General features: G+C 37.7%; 1 protein-coding gene across 4 annotated transcripts in view; it reads right to left on the bottom strand.

Moving 5' to 3' along the window:
- The window catches only part of AUH (AU RNA binding methylglutaconyl-CoA hydratase), a 142,814-nt gene that overhangs the window by 99,580 nt on the left and 21,500 nt on the right, over positions 1-21,734 (bottom strand). For all 4 annotated transcript variants that reach the window (XM_017528437.2, XM_017528439.2, XM_037738443.1 and 1 more), the window contains exon 4: positions 3,283-3,369. In XM_017528437.2, the coding sequence (XP_017383926.1) occupies positions 3,283-3,369 (87 nt within the window). The remainder of the gene's footprint in view (positions 1-3,282; positions 3,370-21,734) is intronic.

The following is a 21,734-nucleotide window of genomic DNA, read 5'->3' as shown; positions in this document are numbered from 1 at the left end:
ACAGAGACCACACAGCCCCACAAAACCTACAATATTTACTATATGGCCTTCAAGATAAAGTCTACCTGTCTGTGATTTTTAACATATTAAATGAATGGATTCTATTAAGTACTTAGTTTCTACATGTCCTTCAAAATCTCAAGGAATCATCACAAAAAATAGTTTGAAAAATTTAAGTCTACTGTAATGTTATAATAAAAAGTATCATTAATAAATATCAAGAGAGCTCACAAGAAAAAATGGAGATAAGAACTAGCCCAGAAAAGAAAAGCTACAACTATGATCACATAAAAGAAAATGCTACTGCAAAGACAGAAAGACTTCCAGAAAATTCCCAATTTCAGAATCCATTAAACAGAAAGACACTCTGGGACAAATATCAAGGTAATTTTAACAATGAAACCAATCTTAGCCACCCCCTTCCATACATATAAACTTACAGGCAGCATCAACTTATACTTCTAAGATCAAGCTCTCTGACCAACTTCTAAACAATGTTCATATGCTCTGTGTCAAAAGGTACCGAAACATGAGGCTGGAGCTGGGGAGAAAAACAGGACCTAAGACAATACCAGCACAGAACGAGAAGAGGCAGAATAGGCAGCTAAGCCAAAAGCCATTATAGAAATCAAAACACATATTTTTAAAACTTTAATTCTAAGAAAGTGAGAAAACAATGACAAAACCATACAAGATGCAAAAAGGTGTTAAATGGTCAAATTCTACAGTTCTTTCAAGTAACATTACTTGTTCTGTGTATAGCATAGAAAAACATGGAAAGCTTTTCAGCTCATTCTATGAAGGCAAATAACCTTGACACCAAACCAAAAAAAAAAAAAAAAAAAAAACACACACACACACACACAAAACAAAATTAAGAGCTCAATCTCCTTTATGATACCACCCCTAACCACAATGACCAGGTAGGGCTTATCCTAGTAATGTATGGCCAGTGCAATATTAGTAAATCTATTAATACAACTCAATATAATAAAGGCTAAATAAGGCAAACACTAACATACATCAATTATAATCCTGACACATATTTTAAAAGCATTTGAACAAACTTTAACACTTATTCTTGATTAAAAAACAGAAGCAATCTCCTAACACGATGAAATAGAAGAGAACTGCCTGAATATCATAATTACTGGCAAAATATTAAAGGCACCCACCAAAGTCAAAGAAAGATAAGGATGATCATGCTCACCTTAACAAATGAATATTCTATGAGGGCCTGAGCCAATATGAAAAAATATGACTATGTAAGGTTAAAATGTTGCAGGGGAGATAAAAATTACATTAGTGGTAGGTAATTATCTATAGGTATTATACTTTTCAACTGAAAGCACAAGAAAATTAACAATAATTACCACAAATAATTATAGAGCTGACAAGATATGAAATAAGCACATAAAAGTTAACAACTTTTGGCTGGGCACAGTGGCTCACGCCTGTAATCCCAGCACTCTGGGAGGCCAAGACGGGCAGATCATGAGACCAAGAAATCAAGACCATTCTGGCTAACATGGTGAAGCCCCATCTCTAATAAAAATACAAAACTTAGCTGAGTGCGGTGGTATGCACCTCTAGTCCCTGCTACTCAGGAGGCTGAGGCAGGAGAATCGCTTGAACCCAAGACACGGAAGCTGCAGTGAGCCAAGATCACGCCACTGCACTCCAGCCTGGCGAAAGAGTAAGACTCCTCAAAAAAAAAAAAAAGTTAATAACTCTCCTACAGACTATAATAACAAGACTGCAACAGAAACAAGGAGAAGGTCTCATTCAAAGGAATAAATGCTATAAACAGTTACGGGGGGAAAAAAAGATATAAGACCAAGGCCAATGTACAGAAAAGCACAAAATTTCCTTGAAAGACATTAAAAAAAGAATGACCCTCAAAAATAAAAGCCAAGCACATCACGGATAGATTTACTATCATAAAAATGTCAAAATTGTATTGAAAAATTAATAAAATTCCAATCACAACTGCAATTTAGACATATTTAGACATTTTTTCCCCTTTGCCTTAAAAAATAATTCTAAATTCACTTAGAAAAACTGATGTGTGAGACTCAACAGAGAAAATCTTCAAGGAAAAAGAATAATAAAGAGAATATAGCATCATCTAAATAGTAAAAGCTTTAAATTTAAAGATACTGGAATCAAATTAAGCACATTAGAGGAATGTCTATAACATTTAAAACAAAGAATATAGAAATGTCTTTTAAGTAAACAAGTAGCTATTAAATAATTCTGTAAAAGGAGGATGAAGGACGTGAAAAGGCAATTTACAAATGAAGAAAAGGCTGAGCAATGTGGCTCACACATGGAACCCCAGCACTGTGGGAAGACAGGAGGATCGCTTAAGGCGGGAGTTCAGGATCAGCCAGGGAAACATGGTGAGACCTCCCCATCTCTACAAGAAAATTAAAAATCAGCCAGGCCTGGTGGTGCACACCTGTAGTCCTAACTACTTAGGTGGCTGAGGCAGGAGAGTCTCCTGAGCCCAGGAGCTGGAGGCTACAGTGAGTTATGATCGTGCCTCTGCATTCCAGCCTGGGTGATAAAGTGAGACCTTATCTCTAGAAAAAATCAGAAATAGCAACATTAAATGCTGGCAGGAATATGGGGAAACAGATACTGTCTTTAACTGATGGGAATATAAATTACCTTTTTTTGGAATGTAATTTTGTAGAATTTATAAATATTAAAATATAAAATGAACAAAGGATAACTGGAACAGTGATTCCCTGTTTAAGAATCCATGCTTATGTACAAAGGTATTCACTACCTTATTATAAATAGCATAAACAGAGGAAAAAAGCTAAATGCTCATTAATGAAGAAATAACTTAAAATTTGGGATAAGACTGGATTAATATACAGCAGTAAATTAAAAATAAAAATAATAAAATAAGTTACTGTAATTCTAAAAAAGTATGATCCCATATGTACATAAAACAAAGGAATCCCTAACCTATGTTTGCACATATAAAGAAATATAGATACTGTAAGTCAAAGGCTTATGCCAAATTACTGTCTAATAAATACCTTCATATGCTATCATACATAAGACATTTGTAATTATTAAATATTTTACATAATTTTGAAATTAAATATATTAAGTGTCATTTTAAAATGAACAGGTATAGTTAATGATTAGATAATTATATAAATATTTAACCAACACTTACATATATATACTGTAATGTGTAACTTTTTAAACCTGACTTTTAAGAACACCTTTGGCATGCTGAAAGAATAATTTAATAGTGCTTACCAATATCATTAATCATTGCTCTTATTTTGGAGACAAAAGGACCAACTTCACCGGAACTCATTTTGGCTCTTTCCTTAAGGTCAGCACCTGCAAAGTATTTTATTTACAAATATAATCTAGTTGTAAACAAAATTTTAAGGCAAATAATTAAAAATTTACTTAAGATTAAAATACAACTTCAAGATCAATCTAATTCATCTTTTAATAGAATGACATTACTTAAGTTTTCCTTCCCAGTGGCCTTATCAGCAAGAATAAAGTATTTGACTATTCATACGTCTACCATGTGCTTAAAGCAGTGCTTCTCCAGCTTTCTGGTCTTAGACTCCTTCACGTTCTTCAAAGAAGACACTATGGTTGGCATCTACTGATCTATAGTTACTCTATTAGAAATCAAAACTAAGAAATTGTTTCAGTGTTTATTCATTTAAAAATACAAATGAACTCATTAATGTTAACATAAATAACAACAAATTGGTGATAAAACCTTGCTTCTTGCAAAGCCCTGTCAGTTTACCACCATTTCTGCAGTGTATTAGCACAAATGCGAACCCAGCAAAAAGGGCAGATCACACTTCGGTCAGTCCCTTTGACTTCATGGATGCCTGCCTTGGGAACTGTCAACCACATGGGAGAAGTGTAGATTTAAAGTATTAACAAACTGACAATTTCATAATTATGACTACTACAGAATCGTAACTTTGGAACAGAGAAAAATAAACACATGGAATGCCTTAAGGGATCATTAACTCTGAGATCAAAGAGAAGATGGGTCCCCAATTAAACAAACAGGCAAACAACAAAGTAAAATTCCAGTGTAGAGGGCATACACTTAGCTATTTACCCCATTAGTCTATTATAAATCGATCATGATGATATATAGTATCATAAGGGCTGGAGCAGGGGCATTATGATGTCACACACTTTTAGGGGGAGTGAGAACCAGAGTTCACAAAGCACATATCCTAGCATCCATCAGGTCTTAGATATGCATATCCTAGAAAATCTCTCACATACACAAGAAAATACATATAATTACATTCAAGGGAGCATATAAAGACTAGCAAAAGAAAAATGGATATAACCTAAATATCCATCCACAGGATATGTGGAGAATTAATAAAACAAGGACATAATTATAAACAGAATGTTACCTGGGTAGCATGAATGTGAAAGAACTACAGTAAATACAGATAAATCTAATGAATAATATTAGTGAAAAAGCATAATTACAAAAAGATACACAGGATGATGAACATAAATGTTTAAAACAATAATGCTGTTCAGGGATATAAAGCACACGGAAATTATAAATTCAGTTGGTAGTTATGGGGGCTGGGGTGTGACTGGCTATGAGTACACAGAGGACTTTGTTTGTAATACTCTATTGCTCAGGTTGGGTGGTGGGTGCTAAACATGTGAATCTTTAAGTGTTCTGGGATGCCTGATATGTGTCTTCACAGTTAAGTTTTCCATGAAGAAACGTAACAAAGAAAAATGCTGGCAAAACCCTGGTGCCAAACTCTTCTTTAAGGCCCAGTATTTCTCACTTCCATTACGTCTTTTTTTTTTTCTATTACTTCTTAAATTTAAATCTTTTACATTTATGACCACTCATCTCAAGTGGGCCATTCTGCTGCCCAGCAATCCTACTGTATTTCCTGAGTTCAACCACTTCACAACTTCTCTCTTGACAAATCTCAAAACCTCTTATCAATCCTACCAAAAGCCAGAAAAGAAATTCTACTACTACCTAACACCAAAGCTATCCACCCAGGACTTGAATGCATACATTCTGCCCTGGCTCCTGTTACTATGAATGATTAACTCATTGAGAGTGACAGGAGACAGACAAATTCCTACACAGAAAGGGATGGGTTCCCAGTGAAACTCAACCTTCAAGCCAAAGACAGTTTAAAGCCTAAAAACTGAGCCGCTGGTTGCAGAGTCCACAAACAGAGAGAGAACTTCTATCCCCATATTACCCTCACTCTCTTGATTGGTTCCTTCAGGATGATAAAATTGGTTCCTTTTAACCAATCAAACAGTGCTTTTTCCAAGCCCACCCAGGGACCAATCAGCACACACTCCCCTATTCTAACCCATAAAAACCCCAGATTCAGCCTCACAGGCAATTACCCACTTTGGGTCCCCTCTCACAGCTGAGAGCTTTCTTTCTGTCACTCAATAAAATTTTTCTCTGCCTTACTCACTCTCTGGTGTCCACACACCTCATTCCTATTGGTCACGGGACAAGAACCTGGAACTCGTGGAGCTGTGGGTGACATGAATGAAAGGACTGTGACACGCCCCTGGCCGGCTCGCTGAGCTGTGGACAACGAGAATAAAAGAGCTGTACCATGCTCCTCCTAGCCAAACTACGGGAGAAAGAGAGCTGTAACACATTCCCATTCACTGAACTAAGGTTCAGTGAACAGCTGCAACATTTCTGGGGGCCCAGACCTCGGGACTCCCCGAGCAAGAGTTGTAACACCCCTTGGGGTTCCATGACTGCTGGCATCTCTGAGTGTTTGGGCGACACCACATTCTCCTTGTCTAGACACCAGCACCCAACACGGAAGCCATTTGTGGCATGCCCAGTTCAGTCTCAAGCTAAGCGTGGAGTTGGAGCAGGCACAGGATTCAAGTGGGCATAAGCCAAGCACAACCTGCTGGGCCAAGTGGGCGGGGCAAGCCCGGGGACCAGAGTGAGGCCTGGACAGAGAGGTGTCAGTGGCAGCAGAGATTTCTGGCTGGCAAAGTGGCACCAAAGGAATCCTGTAACATCATGAGGGAGGCCAATCCATCCCCTTGTGCACCAGATTCAACCCCTTCTAATCTCCTTGGGGATATCACTCACTCCAGCACTTAAACTCTCTCCTTAGCTGGTAGCAATAGTACCCCTCCTTAGAGGTTTGTTCCCAACACCATACAGCAATGCTGTAATACTGACATCTTAAAAAAAAGCTCACATAGACTTCCACTGTTAGCTATAACGGAACAGGTTATCATCAGACCAATTCTTCCATGAAACACTGGAGAAAATATGTAAGACCAGCTGCTTCAGTAACTAAGGCAGCCAGAAAGTAAAAGGCTGGAAAGCCAGAGGGGAAACTATGGTAAGCCTCTGCTTTTCCCCCAAAACATACACTGAGTTATAAACTGGTTGAGGAAAGAGAGTAGAAGAGCCGTAGCGGGAAGCAGCAGCTCAGAAATCTCTGTAATCTCCTGGAACTGGGGAGACAAACACTGGCAGTGAACACTACTGGCTCAGCCAGAACTTTGAAGTCAAGATCCTGGAGAAGAGGGAACTACAAACAAGAGGGCCCACTAAAGGGACTCACCAAATCAATGAAATAAAGGTGAAAATCATATACATTTTCATTATTGCAGAAAAAGAATTTGATAAAATTCAATATCCATTCCTTAACATCTTCACTGAGGAATAATTTACATAAAATAGAGTTCAGTCACTGTAAGTATAGAATTCAATGATTTTTACTAAATTCATAGAGTTGTACAATCATCATCTCAATCCAATTTTGGAACACTTCCATTAACACAAAAAAATCTCTTATGCCCATATGAAGTCGCTCCCTGTTTCCACCCCAGCACCATGTAACCACTAATCTATGTTCCTAAAACTGGGGCTTTTCTGGACATTTCCTATAAATAAGTTCATATAATATGTGGTCTTTTCTGTTTTCTTTCATATGGCATGGTTTTCAGGTTCATACATGTTATAAGCAGTAAGTCTTCCAGTGTATGAATATACAAATGTTTTGCTTATCCCTTCATCACATGACAGATATTCATATCATTCCTACTTTGGGGCTACTATGACTAATGCTGATATGGACATTCACTTACAAGTTTTTGTGTGGACAGATGTCTTCACTTGTCTTGGATAAACACAAAGAAGTAGAATTGCTAGGTCATATAGTACATTTTCGTTTAACTTGGAGAAAAGAAAAAAAAAAAATCCTTCCAAGGTGTTTGCCTAGGTTGGCTGCACCATTTCACATTTCTACCAGCAATGTATGAGGGTCTCTGTTTTCCTAGTCACGAGCAATTGTCTATCTTTTTTATTATGCCTATTCTAGTGAGTATGAAGTGGTATCCATAAGGATTTTAATTTGCATTTCCCTAATACTGAGGTTAAACACTTTTCATGTGCTTATTGGCCATTCAAACAGCTGCTCTAGTGAAATGTCCATTCAAATCTTGCTCATTTTTTTAAACTACGTAATTTGTTTTCTCCTTACTGAGTTCTAACAGTTATATCTTAGATACAAGCCCTTTCTAAAATATAAGATTTACAAATATTTTTTTCATTTTTGGGGCTTGTCTTTCACTTTCTTGGTGATTTCTGAAGCACACATTTTAATTTTGATTAGAATTAATCAAAATTATCAATTTTTTCTTTTATCACTTGTGCTTTTCCTGTAACATCAAAAAATCATCACTCATTCTTGATTAAATTATCTTAGCAAACTAGGAAGAAAAGCTAATTTTTATAATAAAAAGTAATTGTAAAGTACCTATAGCTAACATAATGGTCAATTACTAAAAGCTTCCTCCCAAGGACCAAGAAAGAGACAAGGGTGTTCCCTAACACTTTTAAACAACCTTAGTAGATGTACTAGTGAGTGTGATAAGACCAATTTAAAACTTATAAGGATGGAAAGGTATAATAATAAAACTGTCATTATTAGCGGATGACTTAACTGCATTTGAAGAATCGCCTAAAGAATTTTCAAACCATGAAAATAAGTAAATTTAGTAAAGTTGCTGGATATAAGCTCGATATACAAAAATCAACTGTATTTCTATATACTAGTAAAAGAAACTTGAATGTGAAATTTCAAAAAGATATCACTTACAAAACATCCAAAAATCAAGAAGTGAAAGAATAAATCTAACAAGAGGCACATGAGGCCTTGATACAACTGAAAATCTTACTGAAATAAAGAAGCCCCAAATAAAAGAAGAACATATTATGTTCATGTGTTGGCATAGTCTATACTAAAAGATGTAACTTCTCTCCAAACTAATAGATTAAATGTTATTCCAATAAAAATCCCAATTTTTTTGGAAATTAATAAGATGAAAATGCAAAGTCCCAACAACAGGCAAGATACCATATAGAGTATTAGTGAAGGTGTGAAGCAATGAGAACTCTGACTTAAGACTGCTAGGAATAAAACTAGTACAATCATTTTGGAAAGCAATTCCACTCAAAATATATACTCTCAACAAAAATGTGTATGTTTACTAAAAAACATGTACAAGCATAGTTAGGGCAGCACTATTAGCAACAGTTAAAACCTGGGAACACCTCAAACAATGAGGAAACAGTAGAACAGACAAATTATGAAATATTTCTACAAGGAACAGGACTGCACTACTCCTAGATGAATGGTACAGACTGAATCCTACAAATATGTTCAGTGGAAGAGGTCAGTCTGCATAATTCCAATTACATGAAGTTTGAAAATAGGCAATATTAGTAGTATTTGGTGATAAATGTCAATGTGTTTTGGGAGATGGGTAATGATAAGGAAGGGACATGTGGGATGACTGTGGCGTGCTGGGAATGTTCATTTAATTTAGGTTGTGGAGGCACAGCTGACTTCATTTTGTAGCAATTTACAGAATTATATGCTTTTGATATGTGCAATTTTCTGTATGTACACGATACTTCAATTAAAAATTAAAATTAAAAATACTTCAATTAAAAACTTCAGTTTTAAATTTCCTGATTCCATATGCCCTACCCCCTTTAGCTGCCAATTTTTTCCTCCTTTTTATGCCAAACTTTTCAAAAGACCTGCCCTCCCAGGCTCTCCTCCTACACTGTCTCCAAGCAAGGAGGACAAAAAGAGGAAAAAATAAACATAACGAGTAAGTAATTTACTTAGAAGGGGATTACATGTTTTGGAGAAAAAGGTGAAGATAGTACAGAGGGGTATTAAAGGTGGTTACCATGTAACAATATTCAATAATGTCACAAATACTAGTCTATTTGAGAATGTATAATAAGCTTTGTGGGTGGCAGTATCGTAGCCAATGAGGCTGATCTGAGGAAAGATTATTGTAAAAAAGTATAAGAAGATTCAATAAGATTTCATATGTTCCTTGTATTTCAAATGTTCCTAATAATACCTGGTTCTCAGTCATTTTAAATTAATTGCATATCTACCCTATTACATATTTACAATAACTTGTATTGCTTTTGCATTATCTATTGCAAAGTTTTCATCTAAATATATAGTTGGAAATGTATAATACACTGAGTACACAATGCATGGAACTGATACATTATTTAACAATTTTCAGAAAACATATTTTAAATATCACCCATTATAATGGTCCTCTCCTAAAATTTCAGTTTTAATAAATTCCTTATTTTAAATATTCTTTAGGATTAATGTGTATTAATTTCCAATACTTAAATTTGCAGTAGGCTGCTCCAGTGAACTTTAGAGAAGTTATGGGAAAACACACTCTTCTCTGTTATGCACTACATGATATCTAGCTTCCTTGGCCCCCACTAACCATATGTCAATAAAGCTCCTCAACAGCCAAAATGTCCCTAAAATTCCAAAAGGCTTCACAGTGTGTGTTAACCTCCCACTTGAAATCTAATGCTTTAAGCCACTGATCTTCAACCTTTTCGTTCCTATTATTGCTAAAAGAATTTTTAAAGTCTGTGTGGTCCTTTGAACATTTTTATGCTGACATTTAAAATTTTTCATCATAAGTTTAAGTAGTTTCAAAAATTTCAGTGCACTATGAACACTGGCATTTTTAAACAAAAGTCATGTCATTTTCAATGAATTCAGTAGAATCTACATTGTCAGTGGTTTGGTTCTCAAAATTATCCACATTTAAAACATAGAAACAGCCCAGGCACAGTGGCTCACACCTGTAATCCCAGCACTTTTGGAGGCTCAGGTAGTTGAATCACTTGAGGTCAGGAGTTCGAGAGCAGCCTGGCCAAAATGGTAAAACCCCATCTCTACTAAAACATAAAAATTAGCCAGCAGTGGTGGTGGGCACCTGTAATTTCAGCTACTTGAGAGGCTGAGGCAAAAGAATCACTTGAATCCAGGAGGTAGAGGATGCAGTGAGCCGAAATCACACCACTGCACTCCAGCCTGGGCAACAGAGCAAGACTGTCTCCATAAATAAATAAATAAATAAATAAAACATACAAACCCATTCTTAAAAACTATAAACTGAAGAATGAGGAAGTTCATAAATTTGGAAAGGAGAGCTTTATTTCTCATAAAAGGTTGCCCCTTGTAGGGCTGCCATACTGACAGGCTGGGGAGCACAGCCTCTGGCCAGAAGCCAGAAACAGACACTTCAAGGGAAAGGAAAAGGGAATGGGAATTTATGCTGAGTAAGGTGGCTGAATAAAAACTATGAGAGTCATGAATATTATAAAAAGAGAAATGTGCATGCACAATTGAGCTTCATGCCCTTTCATGGGTCACATGTACAAAAATGGGGGCATTGAGCATGGCCCTAGGGCAAAGTTTTTAGCCCTCTGATGTCAAAGATGAAGCAGAGGACACAAAACTCTCACTGTGCATCCTATGTAGACTTCCTAGAACCACTCTATGGTTTTTGCTCTCTTCCAGGAAGGCATGCTGGTGAGCAGCTAAAACTACGAAAGGAGGGGGCAGCACCAGGCAGCTGGTTGATACCTGCAGTGGAACAAGTCTTTCCAAAGGGCTAGTTTGTTTAACCCTTAGGAAAGAAAGCCTAATGGCAGTCATCCAGGGAGCTGGTATTACAAGAGATGTCTGAAGAATGAGAAGATCCCATCATGTCACAGATGAGACCTCAGGTTTTCCTTGGCCAAAAGGGGGTTACAGTTGTCCAAGTCAGTTGGCTTAGGATTTCATTTTTATTTCTCAATATAAAAAATGTGACATCATCTCCTTTCTTCATGAACTGGTATTTTTGCTCCATTTTCCTTCAGTTTTTTTCCTGATATAAAGTATTTGTGCTTTAATAAATTTTACTGGTCATTCTGTCACATTTCTTTGCAACAAAATATGTACATAAACTAAATTAATTTTTATTCAATTCCCTATACTATAAAGTGCCAAGTTTAAAAGTTTTCTTCTGGATTGAATTTTCATTGCAAGTATTATTAGCACAGAACTGACTAAAGCAAAAATATATTTCAAATCTGATTATTAAACACTAAATATAAACTTTTATTAGAAACTTATCACAATGAGATAGATAGGACTATTTCCCTCCTCTCAATATTTCATATATCCATGAGTGAAAATTATTTACTACTAGAGTGAGGCAGGATTTACCATCAATATTACTCACGCTGAGAAAACCTTTTCACAAGGAAGATGTTTACTACAGCAATGTCATTCTTTTAGCACTCTGGTGAAAAATCACATTCTAATCAGGAAACATCTAACAATTCCCCAACAACTCTAGTAAACTGTCTTCAAACTATGCTGAAAGCAAAGAACCAGAAACCGCCAGAATAAGAATACCAGTTGAAATTCTCAACATTAATTTTTAAAGGCCTCTTTCTCGGCAATTTACAGGCTTTTTTCCTGTCCCTAGAGCAACAGAGCAAAGATCAGGAATGACTTTCTGTTGCAGAAGAGGCAACTATGACAGAGAAAGAGAACTGGAATCTCCAGTTCAGACTGAAGAGTTTTATGACGGGGACACATGTAACTTATGTATTACACTGATCCTTTAAACCCATCTGTGCACCTCCGGAAGGCCTAGAAACATCCCGGCCCCAGACAGGGAATCTCTGTCGTTAAGTTGCATTCATCAGAAGTCAGTTGCCAGGTCATATGGAATGCAAAGTGGCTCCACATCCACACACTGCCTCCAGCACGTGGCATTGTCATACTTGCTGTGATGACTCACTTTATGTGTCTACTTGTCTGGGCCACAGGGTGCCCAGATAAAATAAGCTTCTTGGTGTGTCTGTGACGGTACTTCTGGATGACTAGCATTTTGAATTCATGAACTGGAAACCAGCGGCCCTCCCAATGTGCGTAGCCATCATCCAATGCCCCCAGGGCCTGAATAGAACAAAAGGTGAAGGAAGGGGGAACTGGCCTCTATTTTCCACCTCACTGCTAGAGTTGGGACATCTCATCTCATCTTCTCCTGCCTTTGGACTAGATTTACATCACTGGCTCCCTTGAATCTCAGGCCTTTGGACTCAGACTGAATCACACCACCAACCTTCCTGGGACTCCAGCTTGCAGTTGTAGATTGTGGGACATCTCAGTTCCATAATCCTGTGAGCCAATTCCTCACAATAAATGTTTTATATTCTATTGATACTATTTCTCTGGAGAACCCTAATACACTTATTAAATTCTGACAATCTAGTGAATGAGAAATGGTAATTTTAAGTTGCATTCTTCTCAGTAGTAAAAGATGAAATGCTTCACAAAATTGTGGGGGGTTATTATGCAGTGATTAAAGTCATAATTTCAATCATTCCAGTTTTTGTACATGTGCTGCTGATTTGAGAATGCTGGTCTCTTGATCCCACGCCAAACAGGCTTTTATTCTTTCCAATAAAGCCAAATAATCAGGTCAAGATAACCAATAATTTCCGTGTGGCTAAATCCGCATCTTAATCTGCAAGCAGCCCTGTATAAAGTGCAGATTCTCCTGGCTCCTGGAATATCTCCATCTAGGACCAGGAAAACTAGTCTGTTTTCCTTTCCTGCTGCTCTTAGGTGGTGGCTGTATCAGGGGTACCCTAGCTTCATAAAATGAGCTGGAAAAGACTCTCTTTTTCTATTTTCTCAAAGAGTATATAAAAAGATTGGAATTATCTGTTGCATGAATGCCTAGTTATAACATTCTTCTGAAGTCATTGTGGCTAGGTGCTTTCTGTGTGGAAAGATCTTTAACTGCTGCTTCAATCTCCATATTGCTCTGGTATTACTAAACTTTTCTATTTCTTAAGTCAGTTTTGGTTAATTTTTATTTTCTAGTAGTTTGTCTATTCCACCTAAAATCTTGACTTTATTGGCACAAAGTTGTTCTTAATATTATCTTACCAGTTTAATCTCTGTGGAATTTATATCTATGGCTCCCTTTTCCAATCTGATTATGTATTTGTTCCCTCACCCGTGGTTAATCTCGCCAAAAGTTTGACTATTTGGCTTTTCAAAGAACCAGCTCTGGGCTTTATTATCCTTACTACTTAATGTGTTTTCCATGTCATTATTTTAAGCTCACTGCATTTCCTTTCTTCTACCCTATGTGGGTTATTCTGTAGTTATTTTTGTCACTTAAGATACATGCTTAGTTTGTTCATTTTCAGCCTTTTTCCTTTCCTGAGGTTCAACCTTAGCTATATTATACAATTTTTCAAAGTATTTTTTGTTAGCATTTAGTTCTGAATGCTTTCTAATTTCCATTAAGATTCATTTGTTGAGCTGTAAGTTATTCAGAAGTTATCTTAAATTTCCCAATGTAGGGGACTTTTTCTAATTACCTTTTTTGTAAATGACTTCTAACTTAACTGCCTGTGGTGACAGAATGTGCTCTGATAACAGCAGTCCTCTGAAATCTGTGGAGGTTTTATGGCCTAGCAGATGGCTAATTTTCATAAATAGTCCACGTGTGCTTGAAACAAATGTCTAGTCATCAACCACTGTGGATGATGATCCACACAGGTATATTACATTAACCCTCAGTAGAACAGGAAAAGTAGCCAACACTCTTATCAGCTGGGCCAATGGATTCCTTAGATCTTTATTTCATATTTAGGTCAATTTACAAACAATTTAAAGAAAAATAAAATAGTGAAAAAACTTTATTAGAAATTTTAATAGACTTAAACATAAGAAACCCATATTGCTACTTTATATTTTCCTGGTATATGCAGGTATGTGTATATTAACACATACACCTATAAACACATACATATGTATAAATATACAAATATATACTCACATACACACACAAACACACCTGAAAAGGGCTATATCATTTAAATGAAATTGTTAATCAACAGACGGAAATGAACCTGGATTGGCCAGGCACGGTGGCTGACACCCGTAATCCCAGCACTTTGGGAGGCCAAGGCGGGTAGATCACTTGTGGCCATGAGCTGGAGACTAGTTTGGTTAACAAGGCAAAACCCTGTTTCTATTAAAAATGCAAAAACAAGCTGGGTGCAGTGGTGTACATCTGTAATCCTAGCTACTTGGGAGGCTGAGGTACGAGAATCGCTTGAACCCTGATGCACAGGTTAGCCATGACTGAACCACTGCACTCCAGCCTGGATGACAGAGCAAGAGTTGGTCTCCAAAAACAAAAAAAAAAGAAAAAAGAACCTGGATGGCATAGGTTTATAAAACCTAAACCTGAACCTAGGTTTCAAATACATCTCTAGTAGATCATCATTACTTCTGATTCTTCTTGTACTTGCATTGCGGAAATGCAATGTTTTTGAAAATACTGATGGCTCTTAATTTTGTTGAAAAGAGGACAGCCATATTCTCTGCTCCCTAATTACAATATACTTTCATTTTTAGATTTATAAACATCACTCAGAATGATCAAGCCAATGACTCGTTTTCATTTCTAGGCCATCTATTTCCTTCTTACGACCTTTGTATGCACAAGGGCCTTCAACACTTCATTTACAAGCTATATCAAGTAAATGTTCGGACATAAACATCATATGAGATTCAACAATACTACAGCACATCTTCTTGGCAAAATGGAATGGTCCCTCCCCACTGTCTACAGAGGCTCCACACAGCAGAGTTATTTCTCTCTTATTTACTGCTATATCCTCAGATCCTAGAACAGTACCTGACACATGGCAGGCTCCCTCTAAAAAATATTAAATAAATGAATTGATTAATAAAATTCATGTGTTTTCTTTATAGTTGAGCCCTGATGAAGAGAGTTTACAGTAGAAATGCTTAAGACATATGAATACTAACCATCAACCTTAACATCCTCTTCAGCTTCCCTCCTCCTCCCATTTCCTGATGGCAGTCTTATTTTTGTTCGTGTCTGTCCTCCCAACTCCCCACACTCCACATATTTTAGAAGATGATGAGTCTACGCCCATAGCCAGGAGTGGACCCTGGTTAGCTTAAGCTAACCAGCATATTCCATTTCCCTCAGCAATCAAATCAAGGTCAACTGAAGGGCCCCAGCTTGGATTGCAGCGAGTATTCTCTTTCTTTCAACAGGGTCATGCGTGGATATGGGGCCCAGAAATGAAATTTTAGGCTACCAACCCATATATAAAGCTGGCAGAAAAACTAAAGGAATTTCAGAAAAATTCAAAACCACTGGATTCAGGCAATCCTAACAGGCTTGTAGTTTAAGTCAACTTGTGAAAATTCTTTGTTGGAGCTGAGAGCTCCATCTTGCCAACTATAGTAACACCTCCATCTTGAAAAAGTCTCATTGATCCCTCATACACTTCCAGCCATCGCTACATTTCTATGAACAGAGACTGATTTCTAGAAGGTATTGTTAACTGCAAAAAATAAAGTGAAAGAATATATATAGAATGCTAATAGTGTAAGAAAGAATGGAAATAAGTAAACAAACAGGTATATCCTTAATTTTGCAGAAAGAAATATGAAGGATAATCTAGAAACTAATGAGACTCACTAATGAGGCTCACACCCTCAAGGGCAGAAACTGGAGGGAGGAGATGAGAGGGAGGAAGTAGATACTGACACTTCTAGATTATACCTCTTTGTATAGTTAAGACTTCTGAAACCATATGAATATTTTACATGCCCAAAATAAAATAGGAGTGAGAAACCTAACTTTACTTCTAATGAACAAAACACAACCACAATAAAGGGGAATTAACCTAAGTAACTCTTCACACAATATGTTTAGTATTGTATGTTACAGTATTACATACCTCAGTCCAAAGATATAAAGTACAAATACTCCTTGATTTGCGATGGGGTTACAACCCAATAAACTCATGGGAAGTTGAAAATATCACAACTGGAAAATGCATTTTACAGATGCTCCTCAACCTAAAATGGGGTTACAATTTCTACTGAATGTGTATCACTTTCGCATCATCACAAATTGAAAAATCACTAAGTCAAATCATTTAAGTCGGCGACTATACTGTCAATAGGTAATAAGCTCTGGATAAAACGTATGTTTATCATAGTGGTGTGGATCAGCAATTCTGAAACCACTTGTCACAGGATTGAGCAAATGAGTCAATAGACTGCAGGTAATGTAAATACGGAAAGAAAGAAGATAGAAATGAACCCTGTGGTGATAAACTGGAAATAGAGGTAACAATATGAACTCATGGTTTTCAACATGTAAGTATAGAAATTGTAAAAATGTGTGTGTGAATACGTAATATAATTTATCTACTTATTTCTTAGGTCTGTCTTGGGAAGCAAAGATACCCACATTGTACCCAGATCTTGGTTCTTCAATACCATTCCCCACTAATGGGAACTGGAGACTTGTACTTGTGGCTGCAATGAAGTAACTGGTACTGGATCCCCTCCCTCAAAATATATGAAATGCCTCTTTCAGATACTGATCGACAGATAGTAAAAGACTACCATCTGAGATCCTGTGACTGTCTGTTTTCTTCCTGAAGACACTTGATAGGCTGGTACAAGGCAGGGGTACCCCAAAAAAGCACTGTGGTCTTCTTGATTTGAGATCAGAGTGCAGGGAGGCTGAGGTGGCTGGAACTTGCAGGGCAAATAAATGGAAAGAGAGGGCGCCTCTCAGAGAAAGAGCTCCAGTAATCTGTACTAGGGTTCCCTTATGCTTATACTGAACAGTAAACTACCGATTCATAAGAATTACCAGAGAAAGAAAAATCAGGGAGCTAAGAAATGAACAAATCCTGGAGATTACACTGAGCTGAAAGACATTCAAGCTATGACCAGCAGGAATAAAGAGAACCTGTGGACTGATCCTCCAGGACAGTAACTACCTTCTGCAGCAAAACCATGCTGAATAAGAAAGACATCTAATAGGCATATGTCCTATCTGTCAAAAACAAAACCAATTTACAGATATTTCACATAATTCAAGAGAAAAAAAAAATCACCAAATGTTTATAGTCACAAAAAAAATGAATATCTATTATTATAAATTTTAATGAGTAAATAAAACTGGTATTTATTAATCATGTTGCCTTTTTCTTTAGAGAATGTAAAAATATTGACTACCTCCATCTCTTTAAACCTTATTTTATCCAAAAAGCCCTACATTATTCAAATGAAACTTCAACTCAGGGAGTTTTCAAGAACCCTAAACCTCAAGATCATCCTAATTGGTACTGGCCTTCAAATCTAGCATTCACCCAAATGACACTATCATTGACCAAAATACTTCTCAAACTGAGTTGTACAACTGTTTTCAGATCACACACCAAGAACACAAGAAAAATGAGCATTTTTACTTTTATGTCAAGAATAACAGCCTCCATGGCCAGGCCTCTCCGGCTTCTTCCTAGGCAAAGCCCAGTGTAACTGATCTCAGCTCTTCCAGCTGGAACAAACAGAAAAATGGAGTCTGAATGAGGAGATAGCAAAAAACAGCCTGCAGGCCAGTCTGCACCTAGCTTTTATATCTTTTCTAAGGGTTCTAAAAATAAAACAAAGAATATGTTTTATTCTGTGACAAAATTTGTTAAGAGGTACACAAAGCCTAAAATATCTGGCCTTTTACATACGAAGTTTACTAACCTCAGTCTAGACTAATGCCAGTTTCCAGAGAAAGCCCTGAGAAGGCAAACTAATACTGAGTATCAATTTCCAGAAGCAGACTGACAAAAATCTAATTTTTAAAATATTTTTTCAAGTCTCCCTTTCTAACAGCTGGAGCTCTACTTAAGCTAACCAAAGTCCTAGAGCTGAATCGTACTCCCCTGGCCTCATGTAAGAGGGGTCTCCTGCAGAAAGGTCCCTTGCAGACTCCCACTGACCACAATGCCCACCTCACCACTTAACTGGGCACCCTTTGAGAAACGGGACTGAGCAAGAACAGCCTAGGCGCTCTGACCAGCTGCCCACCCTGTAGGGGGGACCATTCTCTTCTCACCCGAACAGAGGCAGCTCTGCTCCCTCTAGACATCCCTTGTAGCAGGTGGAACACAGAACTTGAAGTCCACTTGGGAACACATCAAAGCCGTATCTTTGAAATAGGGGTTACGGTAAGTCATAAAGCTAACGTTTTAATCTCCACTGGTCAAATTTACCGGTCCCTAGATACAACCTTCTATTTATAAGACTGACAATATCTCAAGAATAAATCACTCGTCTTAACCACACAAGCCACCTACACATACTCTGTATCAAACCTTGTTTTATTTAACCATGACATTTTGCCAATGTTACTTCCTCAACAACCAAAATGGTTCACAGTCATCCCATAAACTATTTGCTAAGCATCTTCTATGGGCCAGGCGCTCTTCTGGCAATAGGCCTCTGCCCCAATGTCACGGAAAGGAGCTTATCTGTGGGGGAGGCTGACTTATAATCAATAAGCAAATAATAAATTCAGGAACTGAAAAGTTCAGAGATGAAGCTAAAATGGAAAAATGTGATGGGGGCTGGGGAAGTAGGGAGACCTGCTTTGACTTAGTGATGAGAGAACAGCTATCTAAGATGACATTAGAGCAGAGGCCTTTCTGAACACAAAGAGGACACTGAGTACAATGAGGTAGAGAGAAGAATGAGCTTTGTCAAGCAGAGAGAATAAGAAGGGACAGTGGGGGATGGGTGGGAGAGGGCAATTTGGCCACAGTAGGCAAGACCTGACTCACTTGGTATCAGTTTCTTGGTGCTGCTGGACAAATAACTACAAGCTTAGAGGGATTACCTGACAATTCTAGATCAGAAGTCTAAAATGGGTTGGCAAGGCTGCATTCCTTCTAGAGGCACTAGGGAAGATGAGCATCCTTGCCTTTTCCAGTTTCTAGGGGCTGTCCACATTCCTTAGCTCACAGCCCGTTTCTTGTATCTCCCCATCTTCTGCTTCCTGTTGTCATTTCTTCTTCTCAGATTCCTCCTGCCTCCCTCTTGTATGAACTCTTGTCTTTACATTGGGCCCACCGGATAACATCAGGAAAATCTCCCCATCCTAAGATCTTCACCTTCCTCACATCTGCGAAGTTCCTGTTTCCATGAAAGGTTCTAGTATTAGCATGTGGACAGCTTTGGGGGCTGCTTCTCCCTCCCACATACTTTATGAGGAGCGTCTGAAACAGCAGAGTGATGTGATCCATTAACTTTCTTAAGATCACCTGGGCTGTTGCGTGGGGACAGTACAAGAATGGAAGCAGGAGATGAGTCAGCAGGTTATTACTAACATACACTTTCTATTCCTTAAAAAGAAAATATCTACCGAGCCTAAAATATCATACAGGTGGGCTTTTTTAAAACTGGAATTAGAATCAGAAATGAATTAGCAACAGCCATTCAATCATTACTTACACAGAAAGGGCATGAGTACTCTGAGTCATTTTTAACAGCATCTCTGACGTCCTCAAATGAAAACATTAACATTTAAGTGCAGATGACCTTTGAACAACATAGGTTTTAAACTGCACAAGTCTACTTGCACACAGATTTTCTTCCACCTCCTCCCACCCCTTTGGGACAGCAAGATACCCCTCCTCTTTCTCCTTAGCCTACTCAACATGAAGATGACAAGGACAACCTGTGTGATGATCCACTTCCACTTAATGAATAGTAAATATATTTTCTCTTCCTTATGATTTTCTTAGTAACATTTTCTTTTCTCTAGCTTACTTTACTGTAAGAATATAGCATATACTATATATAACATTAAAACTGTGTGTTATTCAGCCCTTTATGTTATCAGTGAGGCCTCCAGTCAACAGTAGACTATTAGTAGTGAGGTTTTTGAGGAGTCAAGTTATAGGAGGATTTTCAACAGTGAGGGGTGGGGGCATGGGTGTGGGTGGAGGTGTCATCGCTCCTAACCTCTCAACTATAAGAAGGGCCTTAAATAAATTATCTAAACTTCCACCTTAGGAAGCTAGAAAAAAAGAGTAAATTAAACACAAGGCAAACAGAAAGAAAAAAATGAAGAAATCAATGAAAGCGAAAGAAAAACAAAACAAAAAAACCAAAAGCCGTTTCTTTGAAAAGATGAACAAAAGTGACTAATGTTTTGCTAGCATTTAAGAAAAAAGACACAACTTATCAATATCAAAAATAAATAATCAGATATTGGCTGGGCGCAGTGGCTCACACCTGTAATCCCAACACCTTGGGAGGCCAAGGCAGGCGGCCTTGAGGCCAGGAGTTCAAGACCAGCCTGGCCAACGTGATGAAGCCCCAACTCTACTAAAAATACAAAACTTAGCCAGGCATGGCAGCTTATGCCTGTAGTCCCAGCTACTGGGGAGGCTGAGGCATAAGAATTGCTTGAACCCAGGAGGCCGGAGGTTGCAATGACCTGAGATCATGCCACTGCACTCCTGCCTGATTGACAGGGCAAGAGTCTGTCTCAAAATAAATAAATAAATAATCAGCTATCATTATAGATTCAATGTAAAGGATAATAAGGAATAATATGAACAACTTTATGCCAATTAATTAGAAAACTCAGATAAAACACAAATTACCAAAACTCACTCAACTTAAAAGACACACATTACCAAAACTCACTCAAAAAGAAATGTAAACCAAAATTTGGAGCCCCCCAATTGACTGATGGACCCTCCTATCCACCAAGGGCAATCCAAAGTTAACTTGGGAAACTAGTTCAGGCCATTATGGAAAGTGGGGTGGGAGTGGGACACTTTTCATTACACCCTCCTCCCTTTGGAATTCAGGCACAGCTGACCAGCATTAACATCAACACAGGGATCTGAAGACTGATAGAACAGAACCTTTAAGTCTAACAAGAGATATTCACAATCTATTTTTTCTGAAGCTAGCCACCTGAAGGCTTCATTTGCGTAATAAGAACCTTGGCCTCCACAACTAAGACACTGCCTTCTATCGATTTCAGGTCTTTATATAAATTCTTTCAACCAATTGCCAATCAGAGCATCACTAAATCTACCTATAACCTGGAAGGCCTCCCACCCCTCACTGCTTCCAGATGTCCCACCTTTCCGACTGAACCAACGTACATCTTACATGTATTGATTGATGTCTTACGTCTCCCTAAAATGTATAAAACCAAGCTGTAGTCTGACCACCTTGGGCACACATTCTCATGATCTCCTTTGGCTATGTAACGGGCCACTGGTCACTCATATCTGGCTCAGAATAAATCTCTTCAAATATGTTACAGAATTTGACTCTTCAAACAGAAGTAGCTCAAGTAGTCCTGTATTTACTAAAGATATTAAATTCATAGTTAAAAATCTTCCCACCAAGAAACTTCCTAGACCAAATGACTTTGTTGGCGAA

The sequence above is a fragment of the Cebus imitator genome, unplaced genomic scaffold, assembly GCF_001604975.1.
Source record: "Cebus imitator isolate Cc_AM_T3 unplaced genomic scaffold, Cebus_imitator-1.0 Scaffold53, whole genome shotgun sequence".
In the NCBI taxonomy this organism is placed as follows: domain Eukaryota; kingdom Metazoa; phylum Chordata; class Mammalia; order Primates; family Cebidae; genus Cebus; species Cebus imitator.
Note: the sequence above shows the minus strand (reverse complement) of the source record. Positions and strands in the feature narration are given on the sequence as shown.